Source organism: Heliangelus exortis, chromosome 1 (assembly GCF_036169615.1).
Source record: "Heliangelus exortis chromosome 1, bHelExo1.hap1, whole genome shotgun sequence".
NCBI classification, from domain to species: domain Eukaryota; kingdom Metazoa; phylum Chordata; class Aves; order Apodiformes; family Trochilidae; genus Heliangelus; species Heliangelus exortis.
Genome location: NC_092422.1, coordinates 159,012,837 through 159,037,792, shown reverse-complemented (window position 1 = coordinate 159,037,792; position 24,956 = coordinate 159,012,837). Strand labels below are relative to the sequence as shown.

Sequence of the window (24,956 nt, the reverse complement as noted above, 5' to 3'; positions counted from 1 at the left end):
GGGCTCCCTTTGGTACTGGAGGGTGTTCTGACACCTTCCCAGAGCCTTCTATTTTCCATGCTGAACAGTTTTTACTACTGATAATATTGTTAATAATAAAGGTTCATGCACGTGAATGAATGTCAAATCTCAATTTAGTAGACAGCACGTGTGGCATCTGAAAAGGTTTTTCTTTTCTCCTTACCACCTCTCCAGAGGGTTCCCTTTCTGGAGATGAGTGGTGATAGTCCTTAGAACAGCACCCAGACTGTCTTACCTGTTGCCGTTCAGGGCTTCTCCATTGCAGAAGACTGAATAAACAAAGTGTTGCTGCAGAGGTAGGAGGGCAGTATTTGAATCCCTGCTTTGCTTGGAGTGGGAAGGTTTTAAAAGATGCAAAATCTGCACTTCTCACCTGCAGAGTGCCTGATGCACTAGAGCCTAAGTTACACTGAGTGGCAGGACCCTCTCCTTCAAACTGCAGAGGAAAATGTGAGAAGAGTCTGGGTCAGGAGAGAGCATGAGCCTCCTGAGAGTTCCTTGCTGACCAGGAAGACTGCTTAACAGGAGACGCTGTGCCTGGTTTTTTTTCTCTAAAAAAGGTTTTTAGTATAAAGTATGGGTTTTGTTTAACAGAATGTAGTGCCCACAGATTGCTTTTTATGAGGAACTTTGGGAGTAGGAGCTACAGGATGCAGTCTTAAGGGTGACAGTGGAGAGGATTCCAGGAAAGTTCAAAGCTGTTTGAAGGCTTGTAAACAAAGAAGCATCCCAGGCAACTTAGGGAAACCCTTATTTCTGCCATATGTAGGCCTTTCCAGTATGAGGTTGCACCTAAACAAAAAAAAAAAACCAAACCAACCAAACAAAAAAGCTGTGTTGTGAACACAGCTGTGGACTTAGAGGACTGTAGAGCCACGGAAGCAATAATGTACTCAACTTCCCTTAAAAAAAAATGACAGGGAAGTAGGAATTTTGTAAGATGTATGAGAGATGGAGTACCACAGTTTCTGAATCTGCTCTGAAAACCCCAGTAAATACCTCCACCTCTCAGTGTTACCAGAAATGGTCTGCATTGCTGCTTAACGAGAGCAGATGCAACCCGGATGATTCTATGAAACTGATAAAAGGCTTTCTGAGAAATAACAGATATGAACCTGAAGCGTGGATTTTCTGCTGGCACTTACGAGACTTGATGTCTTGGTTTAACACTGGCCCGGCAATTAAACCGAGTGACAGATGCTCTCTATTAATGCCCCTATCCTCCCTGATAAAAAAAGGAGAGAGAATAAGGGAGAGAGACTTATGGGTTGGAAACTAAACTAGACAACTTTAATGAAACAGGAATGATAAATAGGAAAAATTACTAAATATATTCAAAGATACAAATATACAGGAAAATTGATACCACGTTTCTCCCCCCTTTCACCCAGTAACTCTCACATCACCCCTGAGGCTGTAGGGTAGCCCTGGGAAAGTGCAGGCTGGACTCCTGGAGTCAGCAGCAGTCGGGAGCTGGAGGCAGGAACACACAGATATGGGCTGGCACGGATCAGGACCACAGGCAGAGGAACGGACAGAATCCTCCCAGGATGTTGAAGCGAAGAGGGAGACAGGAGAAGAAGGGGAAGCAGAAAGGGGAGGAAGACCAGGAAGGGGTTTGACCCTTGTGATCCCTCTAATTTATATGACATGTATGGGATGGAATACTCTGTTTTGTCAATTCTGGCATCTATCTTGTCCGTTCCTGCCCAGAGGAGGGTTTCAGGTGGGACCTCCTTACTCCTGGAGGGTAAAATGTTCCTCAGAGCTGAGCAGTGTCCCTCGTTCTGCACACCAGTCTCTGGCTGTAACTATAAACATCGAGTGTTATCAGCGCTAGAAGGAGACACTGTCTGAGAAACTTGCTGTTAATTTCAGCAAGTGCAACTACTTACAAGAAACTTAGCTGAAAGCAAAAGTACAAGACAGAAAATCACCTTTATACTGGCCAAAACAAGGACAATGCTTAACTGAAAAAAAAAAAAAACAAGTGCAAAATGAACAGTCCTTCTAGCCTCATTATCCATACATGGTTGTTGGATGAGGTGGAATGGTCACCTCAGGTGATTCTAACATAGACGCTTTTGGTTTTTAATTTTTTAATTTTAATTTTATCATTGACGCTGATTTTGTTTCCCAGCTTCTAGTGCAGAGATGAACACCTGTAAAACACTAAAATACAGGCTTTAATTTTATTCCACAGGCACGCACCAATATCAGCCACCAAAGAGCTGGATGTACAGACATGAAATATTCCATAACATACTGTTGTGCAGCTAATAATTTCTTCATCGAGAACATGGCCAGCTCTGAGTACTGAGCAAGTTCCTCTTTCTTGCTCCAACAGCTCCCACTAGGATTTAGGCATTTTGGAAGATCAGTTATTGATCTCATAAATGTTCAATGTTAATGTTTAGTCTTTATTGTCACCTTCAGTGATTTTATGTAACAGAAACTTAGCACAAAAAAAAAATCCCCCATCAAAACAAAAAACCCCAAACCATTAGAATTTAATTATATCTGACACTCCTGAAGGACAGGGATAATCTTGAGGACTGGGTAAGGTATAATGTGTAATTACTACCTTCATAAAAAGGAAGTGGGACAGCTAATATTGACTCCCAGGAACATTGTACAGTTCACTGTTCAATAAATAAGGAATCAAGCACCTGCGAAAAAAACTACAGGGGAGGGAACCCAAACAAGGTGAACTCTTAAGAAGAGATTACATCAAAACCATCCAACATTTTGTGAGAGCAGTGAATAGCCAACTATACGTGGGGGAAACAGCAGATGGGACCTTCCACAGGTGTTTTGACACCAATCTGACAAGGCATGCTCATAAGCAGGTGAAGGAAATAGAGTAAAGATGAAACTGCCATGGTATGGCAGAGATGTGGAATTCCATTTCTAGGGAATACTTAGAAGCAGCCTCTTACAAAACTCTGAGAGCATTTCCATGTTGAGCTTTCTCTTGCTGCTGTGTCTACATTTACATTTTTGGACAAACTGAAATTAAAAGCTGCAAAGAACAACCAGCTGATCTCTGTAACAGTTGCAAGACACAGAATTAGAAGCCTGGAAGCAGGACAGCACTGTAACCAAAGTTACCCAAGAGTCCCAAAGGCATCACAGGAGTCTTCTGTGCTTTCTCCAGTGCCCACAAAACTACACAAGAGCACTTCCATGTGAAGTGACTCTTTAGAACTGGTTAACAAGTCAGAGAGTATCCCCACTAAGCAATTAAGGTCCAACATTAAGAAAAATTAGGTATCTTATATGCTCCTACACACATACCCAATGCAGTCATTTTAAGAAATATTTAGCTGTATTTAGTATCTGCAGATTTGTAGATTTTAAAATACCACAGGATTGTTTCTGCTTCTCAAAATAACTGTTGGGGCTTTGCCTCAGGAGTTTGAAGCCAAAGGAACTATTAAAACATGTGGGGTATGTTGCAACTGATTTATTTTCTGGATTGAAAAAAGTAAAAGGTGATTTTTTTTTCTTTCCTTTTTTTTCCCCAACCTTTTAGTTCATGTGTAACTCTGTATGCCTCTAAGTTTGAGGACAACAGGTACTTGTGAGGTTTTGTAATTTAGAAATGCTTGGCATATGGGTGTTTCCTGTTACTTCACAATTAATGAAGTGGACAACAACCTGCACTTCTGCAGCATCAAGCTTAGAAAAGTTTATAAAAATGCAGTCAAAACTGCTAAGTTGACTTAATTCCCCAACAAATGAAACCACCATGTTGTAATTAAAATGAACTAAGGGGGTTGGATTTTTCTGACTTAAGGTGACACAGTAGGAAAAACAAGGCTTCTGACACAGTGCTCTGCTGCAATTGTGGGGTACCTCAGTTAGCTTCATTATTATTTCAGCATTCAGTCTGTTCTCTGTCTTTGTGGAATAGAAAAAAATAAAGGAGAAAAGTATTAAGTGCACGGATATACATCAACATTCATAAAATATTCAGAACATTATCGTTGGGTGTGTGCCACCTGTTCTTTCATCTCTAAATGTATGTCGTGACTTACAACTCAATGTTAATTTTTATATCACGCTAAAAGCTTTCAAATACTTTAACAGGTCCTAAAAATGTTTTTAAATAACCCAATCCTTTTGTCAATAGATTCATATTATCCTGAATGACATTTGGGTAATTTTCAGGAGAGAACTAGAGACATTTTTTACAAATTCTGCCTTCCTGACAGCCTTTGCTGCTGTTATGGTATATACCAAATTTTTATTTCAGAACTACACTTTGTTATTCCAAATAACAACTCCTTTCTTTCTTCCACTGATGTGTTCTATCATCTACAATGTGAGCCCCAAGTAAAATATTGGACCCATAAAAGCCCACAGTTTTGCCACTACCCTCAGTGATGAGACGATTTTACCCTGTTTGCTACATGCCATGTTCCGTATTTGAGACCAAAATGTATTAATTGAGCCAACATATCACTACAGAAAAAACCCTCAACAAGAATGTCAGCAGGGATACAGGAGAGGTATTCTAGCTCTACTAACATGGGATTCACTTCTAAGCCCCTGACTTTGTCTGCATGTCTCTTTACAAAAGATCCTGCTATTTAGAAGTGCTGGAACTTAAAAAAACCAAAAAGTACATGCACACCAGATAAAGAGCAATTTTCAAGACAAAGTATTACCCACCTGCTTAGTGGATTATCCGGTTTCCAGAAAGGATTAACTTGGTCCCAGAAGTCTCACAAACCCTAAAGGTTTTACAGCCCCTCATTATAGACATTTAAAAAGTCTTTTAATTAGTAAAAAAAACAAAACAAAACCCAAATAAACCCATCCCAGCTTGTTCTAGACTGTTGTACAGGATTCTATAACCCACCACTTCCCACTAGACTAAACAAAGCACAATAAACACTAAGGCACAAGATAATACCCAGCATTTCCCAAGATGAGAATTAAAGGTTATACTTACTAAAATTTGGATCTGCTGCTTTTAATTTTGAGAGACACCCCTCAATACCTCCAAGGCTCTCATTATTGGTCCAGGTTGCATACTGTAAGGGAGACAAAGGATTGAGGGATTCCCAGTAACACTGGGCTTCCTTTTTCTCCTCGTGTGAAATCCAGAAGTAAACAAGAAAAAGGAGCAAAAGGTAACCTTTGCATTCAGATAGGGTTAGTGTAGCAGGAAAACAGGAAAACTGTTTTCTTTAAGGCAGTTTGGCCACCAGCAGAACTAATAATCATGGATTTCTGGGTGGTTTATGTGAACTGGTTGATTCTCCCATGTCAAGTAGGAGGGACATGCTGACTGAAGTTTCTGGCATAGCCCTCTAGCCTGATAACAGCTGAACTCCTCTGGCAGCCTGATTCTAAGGCTCTTCCAGCTGGTAAGAAATTTAAACATCAGCTACAGCAAAGACCGTTTCATGAACAAGCCCCTTCAAATAACATTTTCTTACCCTTTTTGGTCATAACTGAGTCAGCGCAGCATCAAATAGTTTACAGGCTTCATTGCTAGTTGTGGACAGGGAAAGACCAGCATCCTCCCAGGCCTGCACAAAAAAGGACACAAACCTCCTCAATTTACACACTCATTTTCCAGGCTAAGCAAACAGATTTTCAAATTGATGGTGTTCTGATACTTTCATCAACTTTGATTTAAAAAACAAACAAACAAACAAACAAACCAAGCTGGAAGGACAATGTGAGCAGGCACACAAACCTTTTGTGAAGTTGTAGTTATATTTGAAGACTCAATTAGCTGTGTTAGTAGTGGGAATAAAGCAGAAAAAAAAGTTCAAGAAGGTATTGGTGGATTACACATCTTGGAACAAGATCCACTACAACTCAAATTTTGGCTAGTTCATTTTGCGGCCACTCCTCATGTGAAGCAGAGATAGAAAAAAAACCTTTTATTTTACTCTAAGTGAAATTAGTACCTTAAGTAATTTGCTGGTTAAAAGCCTGGCAGAACAAATCCACCAAGACGCTGGGCCATAGACATGTACGCAAGCCTTACAAAAAAAAGGAAAAACAAGGGCATTTGATAAAGCTAAAACGCAAAACAGTATCAGGTTGACACAGTTTCTGAACTTCTGACTTCTCCGCAGTCCGATCGCAACAGCAGCCTGACCCTACTCGAAACCCACCCTCAGCCTGAGGTGACTGCGGGGCTAAGGGAGAGGAGCTCCAACAGAGGCCTCACCATCCGCGGCTGGCTCTCCGCGCCCGCTCCTCAGCCCCTGCTCAGCCCCTTCCCGCCACGGACCCAGCGCCCGCCAGCACTCGGCCGGGCCCGGGACCTCCCCCAGGCTCCCACGGGAGGCCACCGCCTGGCCGAAGGGCGCACACCCGCCACCCCCGTGCGCCGGCCAGCACCAGGTGCCAAGGGCACAGCGGGACCCCACTCCCCCGCGCTCGGTCGCCGCGGTGGGACCGGGCCAAGCCCGAGCAAGTGGGCCGCCTCAGACGTGCCCTCACCTTGCAGTCCCTCAGCGGCGCCATGATCCCCCCTCAGCAGCCCCGCTACAGTCACCGGGCGGCTCCGCACCGCCCCTCGGCAAGAGGAGCAGGAGGAGGCGGGGCCGAGGCGAAGCAGCGGTTGTGGGGGCGTAGGGGCCGTTCGGGCCGTTGCCACAGACGCCTCGCAGCGTCCCTGTGTCACTGCGCTGCTGTCGTCTCCGTAATAGTTTGTGCTTCTGGCATGGGGCGTACCGACACACGACCTGCTGATTCTAAAGTTTAATACCTTTCTTAACAGCTGTGACGGTCAGGTGGGCAAAGAGCAAGCTCTGGTCCCTTGGAGCCCTTCTCCAGCAGCCCCGGATTCCCCAGCTGGCACCGCACCCTGCCACGGCAATGAAAGTGCTTCATCTCCTCCTTCAGCTGCTCAGCTGCTGTCTGGTAGGCTCGGGGGTCTCCTCTCCCTCTGCACCTGCTCTTCCAGGAGTCAGAGTCAACAACTGTACGGCAAAAACCATAGAAGCACCAGTGGCTTGCCAAAGAGAACCCTGTTTTATAAAAACTGTCAAGATTCAGAGACCTTATGAAACCGATATCCTGTACCAGACAAGGACGACATCCTTTTTCCTTTTTGTCAGCTTACAGGTAGAGTGCAACGATACTATAAGTATCAAGCCCCTGTGGCAATTCTATCGTTTTCCAGACAGAACAAATGTTCCAGAATGGGCAAAGCCACTAAACTCTTCTTCACTGCGTGGTGTAAATACGATACGCTTAACTGTTCCCAGTTTCACTTTGGACTATGGGAAGTATCTGTTTCATTTCGATGTTGAGGTAATTCAAATTACGTCCAAAAGATTTCTCAAGGGCTCAGATAAAATTTATGTTGAGATTCAGAAGAGCGCTCTAGTGGCAAATATCGCAGGAGGCAGGTTGCGAACAGTGGGTTTTTCTGATAATTGGAGTCTTGATGGCTCTGCATCCTATGATCCCGATTCACTGAAGGAAGGACTGAAGGGAATCAGATTTCATTGGTACTGCACTAGAAATCTGACAGACTATAAATTCTGGCAACTCAGCCGTGAAAACAAATGCCATCCAGACCAGAGCAGTTTGAGGTGGTTAGCAGACTTAGGTGCGGTTCAAGCAGTAGCACCCAAAACCCTCCGAGGAAACACCACATACTACTTTCGCCTAGTGGTTGAAAAGGATCAAAGGAAGAACTTTGCATTGCAAACTGTAGTGGTGCAGTCTGGCTCACCACCCCTTCTCAATGTGGTGTGCATTGAAAATTGTGGTAGATCTCTGATCCCAACAGAGAGATTTATATTGTCTGGAAAATGCCTAACCTGTGGAACAGACAGACAGCCAATCTACTACTGGTCCCTTTTAGCAGAAAACTCTACAGAAATTAACTTCGACTGGTCTTCCAGAACCTCAACAGGAAGATTTGGGGCTTACCTTTCTATACATGCTCTGACTTTTACAAAGACTGAACTTCAATCCTACATACTTCGGCTAAAAGTAACTACCTGGGATGGTAGGTCCTCAACCTACAGTCATGGGTTTAAGGTGAATTCACCTCCTTGGGCTGGCAAGTGTAGTATCAAACCACGCTGGGGCACAGCCTTTCTGACAAAATTTGTGGTTCAATGCAGTGGATTTTCTGACATCAATTTACCTCTGACTTATAAAGTGATAGTAGCTTCCAATGTACCCCAAACTACCAAAGTAACTTCTGTGAAGGAAAACACATTTGGCACAATTATGTACTTTGGTTATGAGCCTAAAACTCCTCCATCTTTTCTCCCAGTTGGAGTGCCCTCTCAGAAGTACATCTTGCCACTCTATGTTCAAGTCCACAATTCCCTCGGGGCGTTTACCCAGGTGAATTTGCATGTCCGCGTACAGAACCCTGTCAAGAGTCGACCACTCACTGTTGTGTTCCACGAGCTGCTGGCTTCAATAAGCGGTTTAGCCGCGCCAATGACATCTTATATGCAGAGTGGAGATTATCTGAGTGCAAGTTATTTGGCTTATCTGGCAGCATCCGTCTTGAACTACATTAAAACTAAATCAACTCTCCCGGTGCCAAAGGGTCGGTTTCGGAAAAACCTGATCAATACAGCCATGAATATTTCAGTTCATAGCACAGTGGAAATCAACGAAATAGTTGCTGCTCTTTCCCTAGTCACAGAGGAAGCTGAAGAAGTGGACATTAGATCACAAGACCTTGCCCTCCAGAAACTGACAGAAGCAATGAGAGTGCTGAAGACGGAGAGGTCTGAGAGAAAGTGGTCTGAGGAAGCAGAAATTCAGACCAGCGGAATACTAAAGTGCTTGTCCAACATCCTGAGAGCTGCTCTTCTGCATCTCAGAAATGTCAACGTTAGTGGAGTTAAAAAAGCCTTCTCCATCATGGAAAATTTAACAGAGGTAGTTTTCCAGGGCAAAGTCCCTGGAGAAACAGAAACTCAAATGAAAACAAAAGACTGGAATATCACTCTGAACACAGATGAAACCTGGCAAATTCCAGATGCTATCCCTACCAAAGACACCTGCAGGAACTGCTTTTATCCATCTCTGAAAAAGGGAGATGTTTTAGCATTTCCGAAGGATGCCGTGATTTCCACTGCTCTTTTTGAGTTTGATGAGAACCCCTTCCCTTGGTTAGGTTACACAACAGAAATTGCAACAATGATCTTGGGGTTCAAAATGGCAGAGACCAAGGCTAATGGGGATCAACTGCGGATCATGCCTGAAGGAGCAGATATTATTGTTGCTAGGAAAGACAGGGAACTTTCAACTTTCCAATTAACAATGGGACCTGATAAAAGACAAGCTAACACAATTGGAGGATTTAATTTCGAGGCTGAAAGAAATACCAAGATCATATATATTCAGATCCTGACAAAATTAGAAGTTACTTTCAAGGTGCTAGTCTTCACAGGCACCAACATCACTCATACTCATCCCATTGCCTCTTTTGAAGCTTTTCACAACAGGTCAACAGTTGCGAGCAAAAGTGAGACAACTAGCGATGACTGTATCATTAAGACTCCCTATATTGTCTGCCTCCCAGAGTCTCTGCTGACAGCCACAGCTCAGGAAAGCAATGCAGACACTTATAACATCTCCATTGTCTTGCTGACACCCTATATTGTAAGGCATGAAACGCAGGAACTGGTGAGCATACACATTTTTAGTGACCAGTGCGTATTTCTGGGCGGTCTCCAAAGCACGTGGGCAGAAGACACGTGCAGGCTTGGGCCCTTAACTGACTGGCAGAGGGTACACTGTGTTTGTGATATAAAGAAGGGTCAGAGCAGTCATTTTCTCCCCGATGTGTCAAGCTCATTCCTGTTCAGCATGATGTTCCTGGCAGCCAAAGTATTAGTTACTCCCAACGCAGTAGATCTGGGAAAAGCCCTGATAACAGACATACCTAGAAACCCAGTGACTCTCTTAACAGTGTTCTTTATTTTTGTCATCTACTTTCTTTTGTTGCTCTGGGCGATGAAAAAAGACAGGATTGACAGGGAACGCAGAGACGGGGTTATAGTTCTGCCAGACAACGACCCCTTTGATAAAGTGAGCTTTTTGGTTACTTTATACACAGGCAGTCGCTGGGGAGCTGGAACCAAAGCAGATGTCTTTCTTCAGCTCATTGGCCAGAATGGTACAAGTGATGTCCATTGTTTACAGCACTCGTATTTTCCATCTTTCCAAAAAGGAAGTGCTGATCGCTTTCTGCTGACTACAAAGACAGACTTGGGAGACATTTGTGCCTTGAGGGTCTGGCACAACAACAAGGGCCCATCTCCAAGCTGGTTCTTAAGCAGAGCCAAAGTTGAGAATATGGCCACCAGGGAAACCTGGTTCTTCATGTGCAGGAAATGGCTTTCCCTTGAGAAGGATGATCACTTACTAGAAAGGACATTTTCTGCCACAGACCCCAAGAAACCTCTGCCCAGAAGCGATGTTTTTTTGATTAATCTTGCCAGGAGCCTGGCAGATAACCATCTGTGGTTCTCAGTTTTTGCTAGTGTTCTCACTAGCACCTTCAACAGGCTCCAAAGGCTGTCTTCTTGCTTAGCAATATTATTATTAAACTTGTTTGTTAACATTATGTTCTTTAATGCTGAAAAGGATGAAGAATCTACAGTACACTTACGTTATTTGAGATCAATAGTAGTAGGAGTTGAATGTGCATTGCTTACTGTACCTGTGGAGATGATTATAATTGTCTTATTTAAGTTTTCAAAGAAGAAACCTTTTCCTCCAGATGGGGCTCAGAAAGACCCAAAGCTAGGTTCACCATTCCTGGCTGGAGAACTTAAGAATTGGAAGGAACATTTGCAAAAATCGTACCCTTCAGAAACTTCATCACAAATGAAGAATAATATCCCTTTGGAGAACCTTCCTGGTCCCAGCAACTCACAGAGCCCACCATTTTCTACAAAGACAAGAAGCCAGAGAGATCCACAAAACAGGAGTAATCACACAGTTTCTGAAAGAGATAAGAATGCAATTGGCACAGAGGAGCAGACAATAATCACAAATTCCCCTCCAATGGCCAAGGCCTGCCAGAGCCAGGTACCATCAAATGCCAACTTTAAAAATAATCACACGGAAGAAGGGGGCAACTTGGAGAAAGAAGAGAAATCGCTAAGCGTTACCTCCACGTCCTCTCACAATACGCAGCACTTAATTTTTTGTTGGTGGTGTGTCTATGTCTCATGGGCACTAGTTATAGCTGTCACTGGGGTGTCATCATTTTTCATTGTGCTATATGGCTTGTCTTATGGCTACCAGACCTCAGTAGAGTGGCTTATAGCATCTGCAGTCTCCTTTATTGAGAATGTGTTTTTCATTTCAATTCTGAAAATAAGTTTTTTAATAGCTATACGTACAATTCGTCCAAAATACTGTGAGAACATCATCTGGTTAACTCAGGAAAAGTATTATGAGATAAGGTTGGGTAAAGAAATTATGAGTGCTGATGAGATGAGAGAGATGCACTTGAAACTCGCTAAACTCAGAGGCAGCAAGAAGTATAAGCCCTTAGGAGCTGACGAAATTGCAGCCATGATGAGAAGGGCAAAAATTAAAGCCAAGGCATTTATTTTCATAAAAGGTCTCATCAGTCACCTTGTCTTTTTAACACTGCTACTACATTTTGTCTATTCCACTGAGAATACCAACAGTTTCCTCTACAACCAGTTCATCCATAGGCAATTCTCTCCACGACTCTCCAGTGTAGATAAGCTAGAACATATCTACGTGTGGGTAAAAGACTTGTTCTTGCCCATGATCCACAACGACATTCAGCCAACCTTTCTTCCCAAGAGCTGGTCAAAAATAGTTGGTTTGCCTAGGATGAGGCAAGTGCGTGCCAAACGTACCAAGAAAAAATGTTTCTGTCCTTACAGCTTTGTAAATAACTTTGTGATCGGCAAAAGCCACTGTCTTCCCAAGTATGGCACTGACATCCCAGAGAGAGGTGATTTTGCTGGCATTTGGACAAAGGTGGACAATCAGTCTGTCCACAGGGATGTCAGCAGTTACACTGGGTTCACTTACGAGTGGAACTGGAGTCCGTGGGTGTATTATTCATATGGAGATCTGCACACATACGGACCAGCAGGATATACGTTTTACTTTTTTCCTGAAGAAGGAAAACCTAATTCAACGGTAAGGCTGGATGCTCTGCAACAGAGCGACTGGCTCGATGAATATACATGGGCTGTGATCATTGAACTAACTACCTTTAACCCTGATGCAGATCTCTTTTGCACCATCTCAGTCATATTTGAAATGTCGAATTTTGGGATCATAAAACCAAGTTTGTCAGTACACTCTTTTGCACTCCCCATTTTTCATCAGCAAACTAAGTCACAAATGTTTCTGTTTGGAATTCTTTTTGCCTTTCTGTTAATTTATGTCGTGGACGAGCTCAAAACCATAGGCCGAGAAAAAAAATACTACATTAGAAACATTTTCAATATAATCAACTTATGCTTAAAATCAGCATTACTCCTTGTTGTTTGTTTAAAGCTCATGAAGTTTAAGATGGGAGAGGATATACTGAACTTTTACTTACTTAACCCAGATGATTTCATTCACTTTCATGCCGTTTCTCAATTGGATCAGCTTTTAAGGATTACTCTGGGCTTTTTAGCATTTCTTACAGTCTTGAAAACTCTGAAATATTTTGTTTTACTGTATGATGTGCGCCTGGCACAAAAATCAATCCTGGCAGCCCTTCCCAGCATCTCTTCAATGGCCTTCATCGTAGTGGCCTACTTCTTTGTATTTATGGCTTTTGGCTACCTTGCGTTTGGGCAGCATGAATGGAATTACAATAACATGATTCACTCAGCTCAGACTATATTCTCTTACTGTGTCTCAGCTTTCAGGGATACCGAATTTTCATCCAACAGGCTGCTGGGTGGTCTTTTCCTAGCCTCATTCATGTTGGTGATGATTTGTGTCCTGATCAATCTCTTGCATGCTGTCATTATATCTGCTTATAGTGATACAAAACAACCCGTAGTTGATGAGCCATCTGACGAAGAACTAGTTCTTGCTTTTGTATGGCAAAGGCTCAGACAGATATTTTATCGTCTGATCTGTAAAACACCCAAAACCAGCAAGCCTGACTTTTTTCACAAGGTACTCTATGGGCGGCCTAAGAGAAAATACCACAGACATTTAGGGCTCAAAAAAAGAGAAATAAATGGGAAAAAAATGGTTTATCTTGTTATATGAGCAAGAAAACATATTGTATTCAAGACTTTTATTCTGTGATACTTGCATTTCAAATAAATTATCATAAATAAACTACTTTTAAGATATTTTGTTTTTCAACAACTTACTTGTGGTTGTGGTGAGATTCTCTCCAGACTATTTTGCATCTAATCCGGTGGTAATTGGGTGTCACAGTGTGGTGGTTGCTGGCTCCCTCTGCATGGGAGGTAGGCCCCCACAGGGCTGCTCATTTACTCTCTTCACAGAAGCATGGGGAGGGAATCAAAGGCCAAGAGCCAAGACAAGCAGAAATTAAGAAGTGAAAGGGAAAAAGACCTGAAACCACAATGACACAAGAACAGTCACCACTTGCAGACTGATGCCTAGCCAGTCTCTGAGTAAAAGTTACTTTCAAAATACTGCTCTCACTCAAGATTTCTTGCTAAGCATAACCTTCCATCTCACGGCCTTACTAACTCTGTGCCAGACAGAGCTGGCACATGGGAACCGGTGCCCATTTCAAAGAGGTGAAGCGTAACAAGTTAGCTCGGGACTCTGAGCAGGACTCTTGCTCCTGGAGGAGCACAGTCTAACACAGGACCAAAAAGGTCCCGAGACCTGAAAATGCTGATGAATCCATACGATTCAGTGCAGAAGAACTCAAAGACAAGTTAGTGGGGTGTAATTAAGCAATTAAAAATAAACCTTCACAACACTGCATCGGATTTGTATGCATAAGGCTTTGTTACAGCGTCCCTTTGGAAGCCATTAACCATGGACTATAAAATCCCATGATATAGCCTGGAGGTGGGCATCAGTACCTTCTGTGTTGTAAAACTATACCTGCACACTGCTCATTGTGTGACCTCCTGTAAGGGAAGACTGTTCAAGTCAATTGAGAACACCGGCTGACTTGGTCAGAGCCCCTCTTTCTTATTCATAAAGCTGAGGGCATCCTCCAGGCTGTTCAATTTGTTGAATACAAACAGACCACAGAACATTTTCAAATCTCCCATGCTCTTCACACCACTATGTGTTTCTGGGGAGCACACTGGCTGGCGGGATGGTGCCGCCCATCAGCCCTCAACCACGTGCTCCTGGGTGCCCTGGTGATGTACTTTAAAAAACTGAATCTTTTCATGAGCAAGGACAAGGGAGTCATAAAAAGTTACAAAGGTTTCGTAGAACAATGATTATGCTGTTAAAATAAAAAACGAGAAGACAAGGCAGCATGTACTTGGCTTAAAGTGTGGCAAAATCGATAAAAGTTTATGTACGGGAGTAATATCTGCTCATTATAATCTCATTAGAACATGAGAACTGCCAGCCTCCAAGTCCCCTACCCCCGGGTCATGCGCCAGAAATTCCGTGTACGCTGAACTGCTAAAGCGAAGCGAGAATTTCACTCACCAACCTGAGCAGAATCCTCATGAATATGTATTAGCTCGGTGGAGCAAACCAACCAAATGCGTGTAAAAATGTAGATACCTTTGTGACTTCTTGCTTGCTGTTTTGCTTTGCCCCTGGCACCCCGCATTTGTGCCAGTACGCAACAAACACAAAATACCCCGACTCCGAGCTCGACCACGACCCTGACTCCGACTGCTACTCCTACTTCTGCCCCGCTCCTGCTCTGCTCGCAGGCAAACGAAACCATTCTGGGTACAACACAGGGGTGGGGCGGCCTGACACGCCCTGCCGTTTTCCAAAGCCTAAAAGCCTTTCCAACCCAGCTTTGAACTCTAGGGGCTTTCGGATCCCTTCCCACACCGCCACGCGGGACAGTCCAGCCCGCTGACCGAGAGCCGCCGGAGGAGTCCCGCACCACAACCATGCACCCCCCGCCTCAGCGGCCGCACCTTCGGGGCGGCCCCGCACATGCGCAGAGAGTGACCTGCGGGGCGCAGGAGCGGGAGGAGCGGCGCCGGCAAGCGGGAAGCGGCCCGTGGGGTTTCCGTCTGTGGCTGCGCTTTGTGTCAGCGACGGTACGGTACCGGTACCGGCAGCGGTGGGTCCGCGCAGTTCAGAGGGGCGGGAGGAAATCGAGGGGCTGTAGCTGGAGGAGGTGGCGGGCTTTAATGCTAGGGCGGAGGGCTGGAGCCTTCTGGCAGCCAGGCCCCAGTAGGGGCAGGGCGGGAAAGTCGAGCTCGCCCGAAGCAGGTCTTGGTACCAGGTAATTATAGAATGGTTTGGGTTGGAAGAGACCCTAGAGTTCAACTGGTTCCACACCTCCCACTACTAGGCCGGGTTGCTTAAAGCCCCATCCAACACGGCCTTGAACGCTTCCAGGGAGAGGGCAACCACAGCTGCTCTGGGCAACCTGTTCCAGTGTCTCACCCCGCTCATAGTGAACCATTTCTTTCTTAAATCTACTGTCATCCAGTTTAAAGCCATCGCCCCTTGTCCTATCGCTACATGCCCATGCAAGAAGTCCGTCTCCAGGTTTCCTGTGGGCTCCCTTTGGTACTGGAGGGTGTTCTGACACCTTCCCAGAGCCTTCTGTTTTCCATGCTGAACAGTTTTTACTACTGATAATATTGTTAATAATAAAGGTTCATGCACGTGAATGAATGTCAAATCTTGCTTTAGTAGACAGCGTGTGTGGCATCTGAAAAAGGTTTTTCTTTTCTCCTTACCACCTCTCCAGAGGGTTCCCTCTCTGGAGATGAGTGGTGATAGTCCTTAGAACAGCACCCAGACTGTCTTACCTGTTGCCATTCAGGGCTTCTCCATTGCAGAAGACTGAATAAACAAAGTGTTGCTGCAGAGGTAGGAGGGCAGTATTTGAATCCCTGCTTTGCTTGGAGTGGGAAGGTTTTAAAAGATGCAAAGTCTGCACTTCTCACCTGCAGAGTGCCTGACGCACTAGAGCCTAAGTTACACTGAGTGGCAGGACCCTCTCCTTCAAACTGCAGAGGAAAATGTGAGAAGAGTCTGGGTCAGGAGAGAGCATGAGCCTCCTGAGAGTTCCTTGCTGACCAGGATGACTGCTTAACAGGAGACGCTGTGCCTGGTTTTTTTTCTCTAAAAAAGGTTTTTAGTATAAAGTATGGGTTTTGTTTAACAGAATGTAGTGCCCACAGATTGCTTTTTATGAGGAACTTTGGGAGTAGGAGCTACAGGATGCAGTCTTAAGGGTGACAGTGGAGAGGATTCCAGGAAAGTTCAAAGCTGTTTGAAGGCTTGTAAACAAAGAAGCATCCCAGGCAACTTAGGGAAACCCTTATTTCTGCCATATGTAGGCCTTTCCAGTATGAGGTTGCACCTAAACAAAAAAAAAAACCAAACCAACCAAACAAAAAAGCTGTGTTGTGAACACAGCTGTGGACTTAGAGGACTGTAGAGCCACGGAAGCAATAATGTACTCAACTTCCCTTAAAAAAAAATGACAGGGAAGTAGGAATTTTGTAAGATGTATGAGAGATGGAGTACCACAGTTTCTGAATCTGCTCTGAAAACCCCAGTAAATACCTCCACCTCTCAGTGTTACCAGAAATGGTCTGCCTTGCTGCTTGAGAGGTTAATGAATTATGTGGCTTTCCTTCACACTTATTACAGACTTTGCTTTCTGACCTGTGACTTGTTTGTAAGACACTTGGGCTGGTGGGAGAGTCTTTATAAACACTGCAAAATGGCATCAAAATAAAGTCAGTTGTGGCATGGGTGTGATAGGCATTTATGAATCAAAGAGTTGGATTTGTGCACTAGTATTAGTTATACCAGTGCTTGTGAAGTGGTCATTTTCTTTTTCAGTAATGTTTTTTCCTCTGCTGTAATATTACCAGTTTGTTTCCTGGATAGGAAGAGGATACACATGCATGCACTGAGGAATAGGGTGTACAGACTGTGGAGCCTGCACAGAGGAAAGGGCCTGGCTATCTGTGATGTCTCCTGCCTCTGAGAACAAGTATCATTACCTCTGTCCTACAGGAAATTATGGATGTGATTCCTGTGACCATGCCTTGATACCTATTTGATGAGAGAGCATCAGGTGTTGAAAAAAGTAAGTGCAACCTTAGTACATGCATATATTTTAGGCAAAGTAATCTATGTACTGGCTGGGAAGCAAAGTCTTTCAGAGAGGAGCAAACTTAATAAACTTGAAAAGATGCTAAAAGTTTGTGGTGGTTGTGTCCAGCTAAATTCAAATAGCATATGTCATGCTGCTCCATGGCTAGAAAACAGGAATTTACCACATGTGTAAGTCAAGAAGCTGCAAGCCCCTGACTGAAAGACTGATTTATGCTGTAATCAGAGGCAAAACCAAAATTACCTCTGTGTGAAGGTGTGAAACAAGGCACCTCTTTGTCAGTTCTTGTGACAGAACCCCCAGCAAGTACCCTGGAAAAGAAAACTTTCTAGGGTTAAGAATGGACTTCTTTGCTTTATCAAGCATGCCAGAAATACCTCTTTGGTGTGTTCCTTTGCTTGCTGTTTGCAAGAGCTGGGATAAAACCTGAGGAACATGTCTTTCAGAGGAAATGAGCATGCCCGTATGAAGGTGTTTAGGGCTATGTGCATAAGAAAATAGTCTTTATTTTAAATGCATCTTTATTCTCAGGGTTTCTTGAAGGTGACACTCCTTACTTACTCCATACCCCAAAAACCCCACTGCTACAATAGTTTTTAGTTTCTTTTCTTTTTGAAGGTTTTACTTCACTTTGTTATGTAGTCCTCAACTTGAGCTCAGTTCTAACAAACTGGGAGCCTCAGTCACATTTTACTGAAAGAATACTCCAGCTATATTAATGCTGAACACCTTGCTGATCACAGGGGAAAGTGGGCACTGGGTGTCACAGTAAGGACAGTGTAACATGCAACCCCACATAGTGGGTGCTTAGTATTTCCTTACAGTACCAACTTTGCTTTCTATAGGGTGATAAATCACTGAAGCTATATTTATTTCTTTCAGGATTATGTCAAGTTGCAGTGTCTTATTTCCTGAAACACTGCATTAGCATCTCCATGTATTTTCACAAAATCGTGGTGTTCCTTTTTATAGACTGTTGGAAAGTGTTGCACTAAGTTTAGATTGTGCTTAAGCAAGCCAATACTTTCAGTGGTACGTACACATGTGGCCCTCCATAACTTTTCTTAAAAGACAATTTAAAAGGAACCATCATCACTTACAAATTAATGGTGCTTTACCATCTTATTCTTTTCCACTGTGGATATTAATCTAACAAAGCTGTAGCAGGGACAATAAGCTTGCTTTGCCTTCCTTTAGTTTCTAGGCCATTTTACTTTCAGAATGTTAGAATGGCATCATGGATGGTACAATAAGCTTTGCACTCTGCTTAGGAAAGCCTGTTCAAAAGGGAAGAGAAGAAAGAGGAATGAGGGGATTCAAGCAGAAAACTAGATATGACTATAGGCTAATTTTGTGGGGAAGAAATGGAGCTATAGTTCTCCCTCTTCTGTCAGGATTGATTGTTCTGTTACACAGCAAAGAGATCCACCATTCACTCTGCCTCTGCAACCAGACATGGAGATGCTACCATGCATGCTTGGGCAGCTATTTTATTCTATCAATTATCTTCTTGTGTGATCCCCTTAGTTGGGCTTTTATGACTAAACAAGTCACTCTAAAGAGCTGAGGTGCTGGAATGAGAATTCCCCACAGCAAAGTAACAGTGCTCCTGCCAGCCACTGGGCTGTACAGGGCTGATGTGTCCACTAGAGGACAGTGGTATGTACCGGTTATTCAGTGCCTTGTTGCAGCATTCCTGTGTGAAGCTGTTAAATTCTCACCTAATTTAAGATTCTTCTTTTTAAAATGCTGTCTAATTCAGAGCTGGCCGCCTGCCACATTCCAGTACAGAGTACTTGAGCTAGACTTTTAAAGTCTTAATTTCTCAGCTTAGTTAAATCATGCGTTTTACCTATAGATGCCTTTTTGAGATTCATCTGGTGTTTGTAAAGCCTTTTACCTAAGGCAGGGTTATTTGATTTGCTTGTTTCCTCTCTTTCTGCTGACATACCCTGTTCACACGTTCCCTAACTGTTCAGAAAAGATGCTTGCTTTCACCTCTCTGACCACATAGGCTCTTTCTCCTGCTGCCATGGGGAGTCTACACAAACTTGATAATAAGCAGCATGCTGTATGAGCCATACTTAGAGCCATACCTTCCACCTGTGTGCTGCAGTGATCACAGTTCCTTCAGAGCAGAGAGAGGACAGCAGTGCCAGCAAAAGGGTGCCAGTGCCAGGCCTCCCGGGCCTGAAGGGAGAAGTTGCTGCAGAAAGTCAAGGTTTGGTTCAGTCAAGTGGTCTCTGGGAGGGCCTAAGCTCTACATGGCCTGGCCTGGTGAAATTGCACGGCTGGGCTAATTTGTAATGCTGAAGCCAAGCTATGTCACCTCAAAGGAAAAGCAGGGAGGCAGCCAACAGGTGACCTAAACATGCCTTCAGGGCAGTAACGTGAAGGATCTGAAGGGAGAGAGTTGTTCACCTGAGGATTAACTATCAAGTAAGAAGGTTCTGCTCTTTCATCCCTCACCTGAGAAATTAGGCAACAGATCATTTTTCTAAAGGAGGTGAGTGCATTCCTGGAGCTATTTAAATTTACATCACACCAAACACTGCAAAGTACCTTGGCGTTTACCAGGCTATCAACTCAGTGGCTCCTTCCCTTCTGTTAGAGAGCACTCCTTCTCATAGAGAATGAAGCTGTGAATATTTTAATAGGTCATCGTCATGAGCAGTGGATACTGCAGGAATAAGAAACCAGAGTTTAATTGGAGAGGATTAAAGGTGTGTCAATATTGGTTTTATCTGACACCCTTTCAAATCAAAGTCTACATCTGTAGAGAGTTTGTTTCTTGTGTAGTTTCTGTAGTTTATCAATCACGCAGAAATACATGAGTCTCCTGTGGAGTATTAAGAGGGGCTTAACCTATGCATTCTAAAGACTTGTGCTAATGAGGTTTGAAGCAGGGAAAATCAGATTACTTATCTGTGCCACTACTTTGCCACTGACCCTGACAATTTAATGGTGATTTATTATTTCTGGCGTGCCTTCTAGGGCTGTTAGCAGAATGCTCTGAGCAGAACTACCCTGAGGTTTTTAGGAGTCCCTAGAGAACTGCACCAAGAGCCATTTCCATGCATCCATATCACGTATCACTCACAGCATGGAGAAACACTCTTATAGCACTGCAATCTAACCTGTGCCTTTCTTTTACTGCAATAATGTCTTTAGTATGGCATTCAACTCTGCGTACTTTACCTTTCACATGACACGTGGGCCAACCTCACACATGTCCTGGGGCATTCTGGGCTTGACTTGGCAGGTTTCTGCTGAGCATGCTAGTTCAGTGCTTGCTTCATAATAAAGCATGTGTGGGTAGCAGTGTTCTTTTCAGAGGAGCTGTGCATGTGCTTAAAGTAAGTGTGTGCTTAAGTACCTTGCAGCTTTCAGCCAAGGTGGCCAATGCTTGGGCAGAATTCAGTTCTAAACAAGTTGTTCTAGAAGACTTCTTCAGTATATACCCGCTAGGCAGATATTTGACATGTTACTGGGATATGGGGCTGCTTTAAAAATTTTAAAGGAAAATAGAAAAAGCCAGTGGTAGCACTGGTGATTATTTGAGTCACTTGAGGTCACAAATTTGCCTGTCATCATTATGAAAAGATTAGCATCCTAGACTTCTATCTCCCCAAGAGATCCTTCTGTTGTTGGTATGCTGGAGAGAAACGAGTTCTCACTCATGGTTCGTATTCCTGCTTGGAAGAGAGGCAGACACTGTGTCATAGTTGTCATATCAGGCATCTTGCTAAAATGGTGTATAGGGCCAAACCAGTGAGCTTACTTTGTTGTAACAAATGTCTGTCTCCAGTGTGGTTTTATGGCAGAACTGCTTCTGTGCATTTGCTGTCTGACATAAAGACACAATTATTTTAATTGCATATGAGCTTTCTGGAAGTTCTAGAAACTTTTTGAGAGTGCATCTTAGGACTTGTCTGCTTGGCAGTTTAGACCAAAGGTGTGAAGCACATGCATAAACTAAAAGCTTGCTGCATTTGCCATTAAATTTCTTTTTTTAGAAGGAAATTGGCTTTACTTTGTTATATAGCAAATTTTACTTCTGAATGGCAGTATTTACTCTGAAATCTTTACGTTCATTTCCTTCACACCTGGAGCTGGTGACCTTAACTTTCCCAAGTGCTGCTGTGTGGACAGGCTACCAGGACAAATGATGTTTCCAGTGAAATAAAACTTGGTACAGCTAATACCAGTGACTTGTAAGCTGGGAGTAAAATGGAAAGCAACATAAATTCATCTGTGCCTTGCAGGCAGGATCATATGCTTTTCAACTGGCATAGCCAAAAATCTGTTTGTACATAGATATCATTCCTTCCCCGTGGTAGTCACTGAACAGATTCTGTTCTACATGCCAATGGTCTATAAGGGAGCAGGTGTTTCTATATCTAACGTACTTCAGCTCTGAAGCCAGAGCTGTTATTTTGACTTGGAATTGGGATACATTCATTCCAAAGTCTATGATCCTCACTGCCATAAATACTTTTTTGTTGTTGTTCTTTTTCTTAGTGTTCTGTGTCATTTTAAATGCAAGATCACCGTGATAGTCTTCTCTGTTTGATTCAACTGACTTCCCACACTCTACCTCTGTGGTGTTAATTATTTCCCCTTTTGAAAAAACAAAGATTGATTAAAAAAAGTTGCATACAGTGTTCTCTTTCACACAGGTGGGTGTCTTGGTATTCCTACTAAGTACCTACAGAAAAGGTAAATTTAGGTATGTTTGGGGGGCTTAACTGATAACCCTAAAATGCAGTGTTCAAAGGGTCTGGAAACACTTTGGTTACTAAAATTCTTTCAGTCATCCCTGTAAGATAGGGAAAATACATACACATCGGGGATGACATCGCTTTTGAAAAAAATGTAGTAGCCTAGGGTATTCTGGAGTTGGATTTATTTATTAAACCAGTACCCAGCCTCATTTGTGTCACATTTGAAGAATTTCTTACAGTACTGAAATTCCAGAAGTGGCAGTGGAAAGTCTGGTGGTGAAGGAATGATGGGATAAGGGACATTATTCCCAAAATTAAGTTCCAGGATTTAACAGCTTAGGGCTTTCTGAACTGGGGTCTGTGATGAAGCCTCTGACTTTTGCTGATCTCAGGGCTCCCTGTTCTTCTGGAACAAGTGACAAGTAGTCACAACTCTGCTTCATCTTGCCCTTAATTCACCTTTGCAGCATATGTCTCTAAGGATTCAGTTTCACCACATAGGGTGTGCAGAAATAGCAGCTTACTGTCACTGAAAGAGGGAAATACAGGTCCTTCATCTCAGCCCTCCCTTTCTTCTGGCTGTTCAGTTTTGCATCTTACCTTGTACTAGTGTTAGCAGTTGTTGGACTCCTCTGCAAGCCAGTTCAGTTCCCTATAACAAGAGAGAAAAAGACATTGGAAGAAAAAAGAAGAAGAAGAAAAAAAGTTCTTTTATTTGTTATTATAGCTAGGCTGATGAAGTAAGAGTGAAACCATTGACCAAGGTGTTTGATGTTGCATCCCACTCTCTATGTACTGGGGTGTTTCAGATTACCTCTAGTCCTAGCTTGTAGACTGCATGGCTATTAGTTGGGCATACAGGTTAGAGTATAATAGGTGTCCTGCTGGAGCACATCTTTTTATTTCCTTTCATCTAAAACTGTCCAGTTGGTGTGCTTGAAGACTGCTCTATGATGCACACCCGGTGTGGTAACTGTGGACAGTCAGGCAGTTTGTTCCCTAAGAAAACCCCTGAGCTGAAACAGAGACAGCTCTGCAGGGGAAGGGTATGGCTGCAAAGCTGGAAGAGTGGGAATGTTCTGTTGTCCTTTACCAGGCTGTATGGCTGCCTCATACAGCTGTGAGCACACATAACTGCTGAGATATTGCCCAAATCTTAGTTCCTAGGGCTCACCTTCCTAACAGCTTGATGCCAGCTCCACTTCACTTAAAGGATCTGACAGGCTTGTAGCAGAAAACTACATGCCATGAAAAGTGCAAGGGCTTTTAGCAAAAAACTCGAGTTTTCTTGCTAACTGCAAGGTGAGTGTGTCTGTTGAAGAAAATGGTGCAGGTGAGCAAAGATACCCAGTTTGCAAATAAGTGTTCACATTTCATGTGTTGGTGCAATGTTGGGTATGCACATGGTTAGCTGTGTTTGATCTGATCATGTCTATATAGCAAAATCAGTCCTAAAAGCAGCCACACCATGCTTTTTGAAAACCACAGGGGTGTGACTCTCAGCTAAAGTGGTATCAGTGGAGGATAAACTCCCAAATGGAAATCCATGAGTATGATTTTAAATAAATCATCTTGCAAGCACCAAAGCTGATGAAGCCCAGCTTCCTGTCTTTTATATCTCATGACTGAGACTACACCTTTGTAACAGATGCCTGAAATCTTTCAGATGGGTGGACAATAGCTTTCCTATGTGCAGATTCTCTGACTTACAGAAATATGTGGGTATCCTCCCTGAGGATAAAGCAGTGTGTCCCTCTGTTGCCTATTTTCATGGAAATTACAGGACTTAAACTTTTCTGAAGGTACCTCCTCCTCTGTCCTCCGAGGCTCAAATGGGCCAGCACTCTGTCTATGCACAGGGTAATTGCATCAGCCTCATTTCCATAGGAAGCCAGGCAAGAACAAGGAGCCAGGCTTAAGCTTCCAAAACTCTATTCAAAGGTGAACCAGAAGCAAAGAAAAAGATGTAGTAAGTCATTGCATCACCTCCTTCCTGGTAAATGCCTCCTGAGTCGGGTCCCAGACACTTTCACTGCTCCCTGTGCAGTTTGTGAGAGAGAGACCTTTCAGAACTTGATTTGGGTTCTGCGCAGCAGATGGGGACCTGTTTCCTGGGAAACACTTAGGGAGCATAGGCCTTGGTTGAGCAAAGGATTTTCCATTCACAGTCCTCTACTTTGTTACCTAAATTCTTTTATGGATCAAGTTCTAAATTAATAGGTGAACTTGTATAGTTAGGCTCCTCAGCTCTTATTTCTAAACCTATCTAATAAATTTTGAAATCTAACTGGGACATGGAAAACCAACTTGATATGGGAGAAAGGATTTACTGCTCAAGCTTTGGAACAGTCAATTTTCCATCGGCCTTTGATTTGCATAGCAGATGTCTCACATCAGTTTAATCTTCTTGCAGGCATGTTTCCAGTACTGCATTTTGGAGCTAAAATTTTTTTTTGTTTCTTGTAGTTTGCTTAAAGATGGATGCTCCCACAGAAGCTCAGCCTACAGGAGAGTTCAAATGTCAGCTATGTGACTTAACAGTTCCATATACTTACTATGGGCAGAAGCCACCAAACGCACACTCTATTGTGTAAGTACATTCTTCTATATTGCAGACTTCATTTATCCTATTAGCATTAGAAGCCTTGTAGTGTGGAACAACGTGCACTGCATGAACCCAATAATATGACGTATTGCCCCTTAATATGATTCTTGGTACTTAAGGTGACCTTGAAGGGAAGAAATGTTAAAAGTGGTCAGCATTGATAGCAAAGACAAAAAAATCAATTTTCCTGTCCTGCTTCAATACCATGAAAAGATTCATATTTAAGCTATTTCCCAACCCTACTTAGCACTCTACTTTTTACCTAGACCATTATTTTTTTACTCAAGTAATGTTGTCAGCCTAGCATTTCTGGGAACAGCCCTTTCCTCACAGCTCTGTCAGCTGGGCAACACGTAAACACAGCATAAAGTAA

At 43.2% G+C, this 24,956-nt stretch overlaps 2 protein-coding genes and 1 long non-coding RNA gene across 3 annotated transcripts in view; 2 read left to right on the top strand and 1 right to left on the bottom strand.

The window, feature by feature from the left end:
• Positions 1-3,835: 3,835 nt before the first annotated feature.
• On the bottom strand, positions 3,836-6,597 carry LOC139791271 (uncharacterized). The gene is made up of 4 exons (XR_011723847.1): positions 6,493-6,597; positions 4,982-5,564; positions 4,699-4,750; positions 3,836-3,924 (listed from the first exon to the last, which is right to left on the bottom strand). It is a non-coding gene; the product is annotated as an uncharacterized lncRNA (long non-coding RNA).
• A 9-nt stretch (positions 6,598-6,606) lies between these two features.
• LOC139791264 (polycystin family receptor for egg jelly-like) lies at positions 6,607-13,317 on the top strand. Its single transcript, XM_071733309.1, has one exon. It carries the CDS (start codon positions 6,871-6,873, stop codon positions 13,243-13,245), a length of 6,375 nt encoding a protein of 2,124 aa, XP_071589410.1. The 5' UTR covers positions 6,607-6,870; the 3' UTR covers positions 13,246-13,317.
• A 1,800-nt stretch (positions 13,318-15,117) lies between these two features.
• Positions 15,118-24,956, top strand: part of CDPF1 (cysteine rich DPF motif domain containing 1) — a 27,584-nt gene continuing 17,745 nt past the window's right edge. Inside the window, exons 1-3 of the mRNA XM_071733330.1 lie at positions 15,118-15,232; positions 16,978-17,227; positions 24,445-24,568. Of these exons, the coding sequence (XP_071589431.1) occupies positions 24,456-24,568 (113 nt within the window). The 5' untranslated portion in view covers positions 15,118-15,232; positions 16,978-17,227; positions 24,445-24,455. The remainder of the gene's footprint in view (positions 15,233-16,977; positions 17,228-24,444; positions 24,569-24,956) is intronic.

Excerpts from the sequence above, each read along its gene's own strand:
- LOC139791264 (XM_071733309.1), top strand. The coding sequence starts at position 6,871 with ATGAAAGTGCTTCATCTCCTCCTTCAGCTGCTCAGCTGCTGTCTGGTA.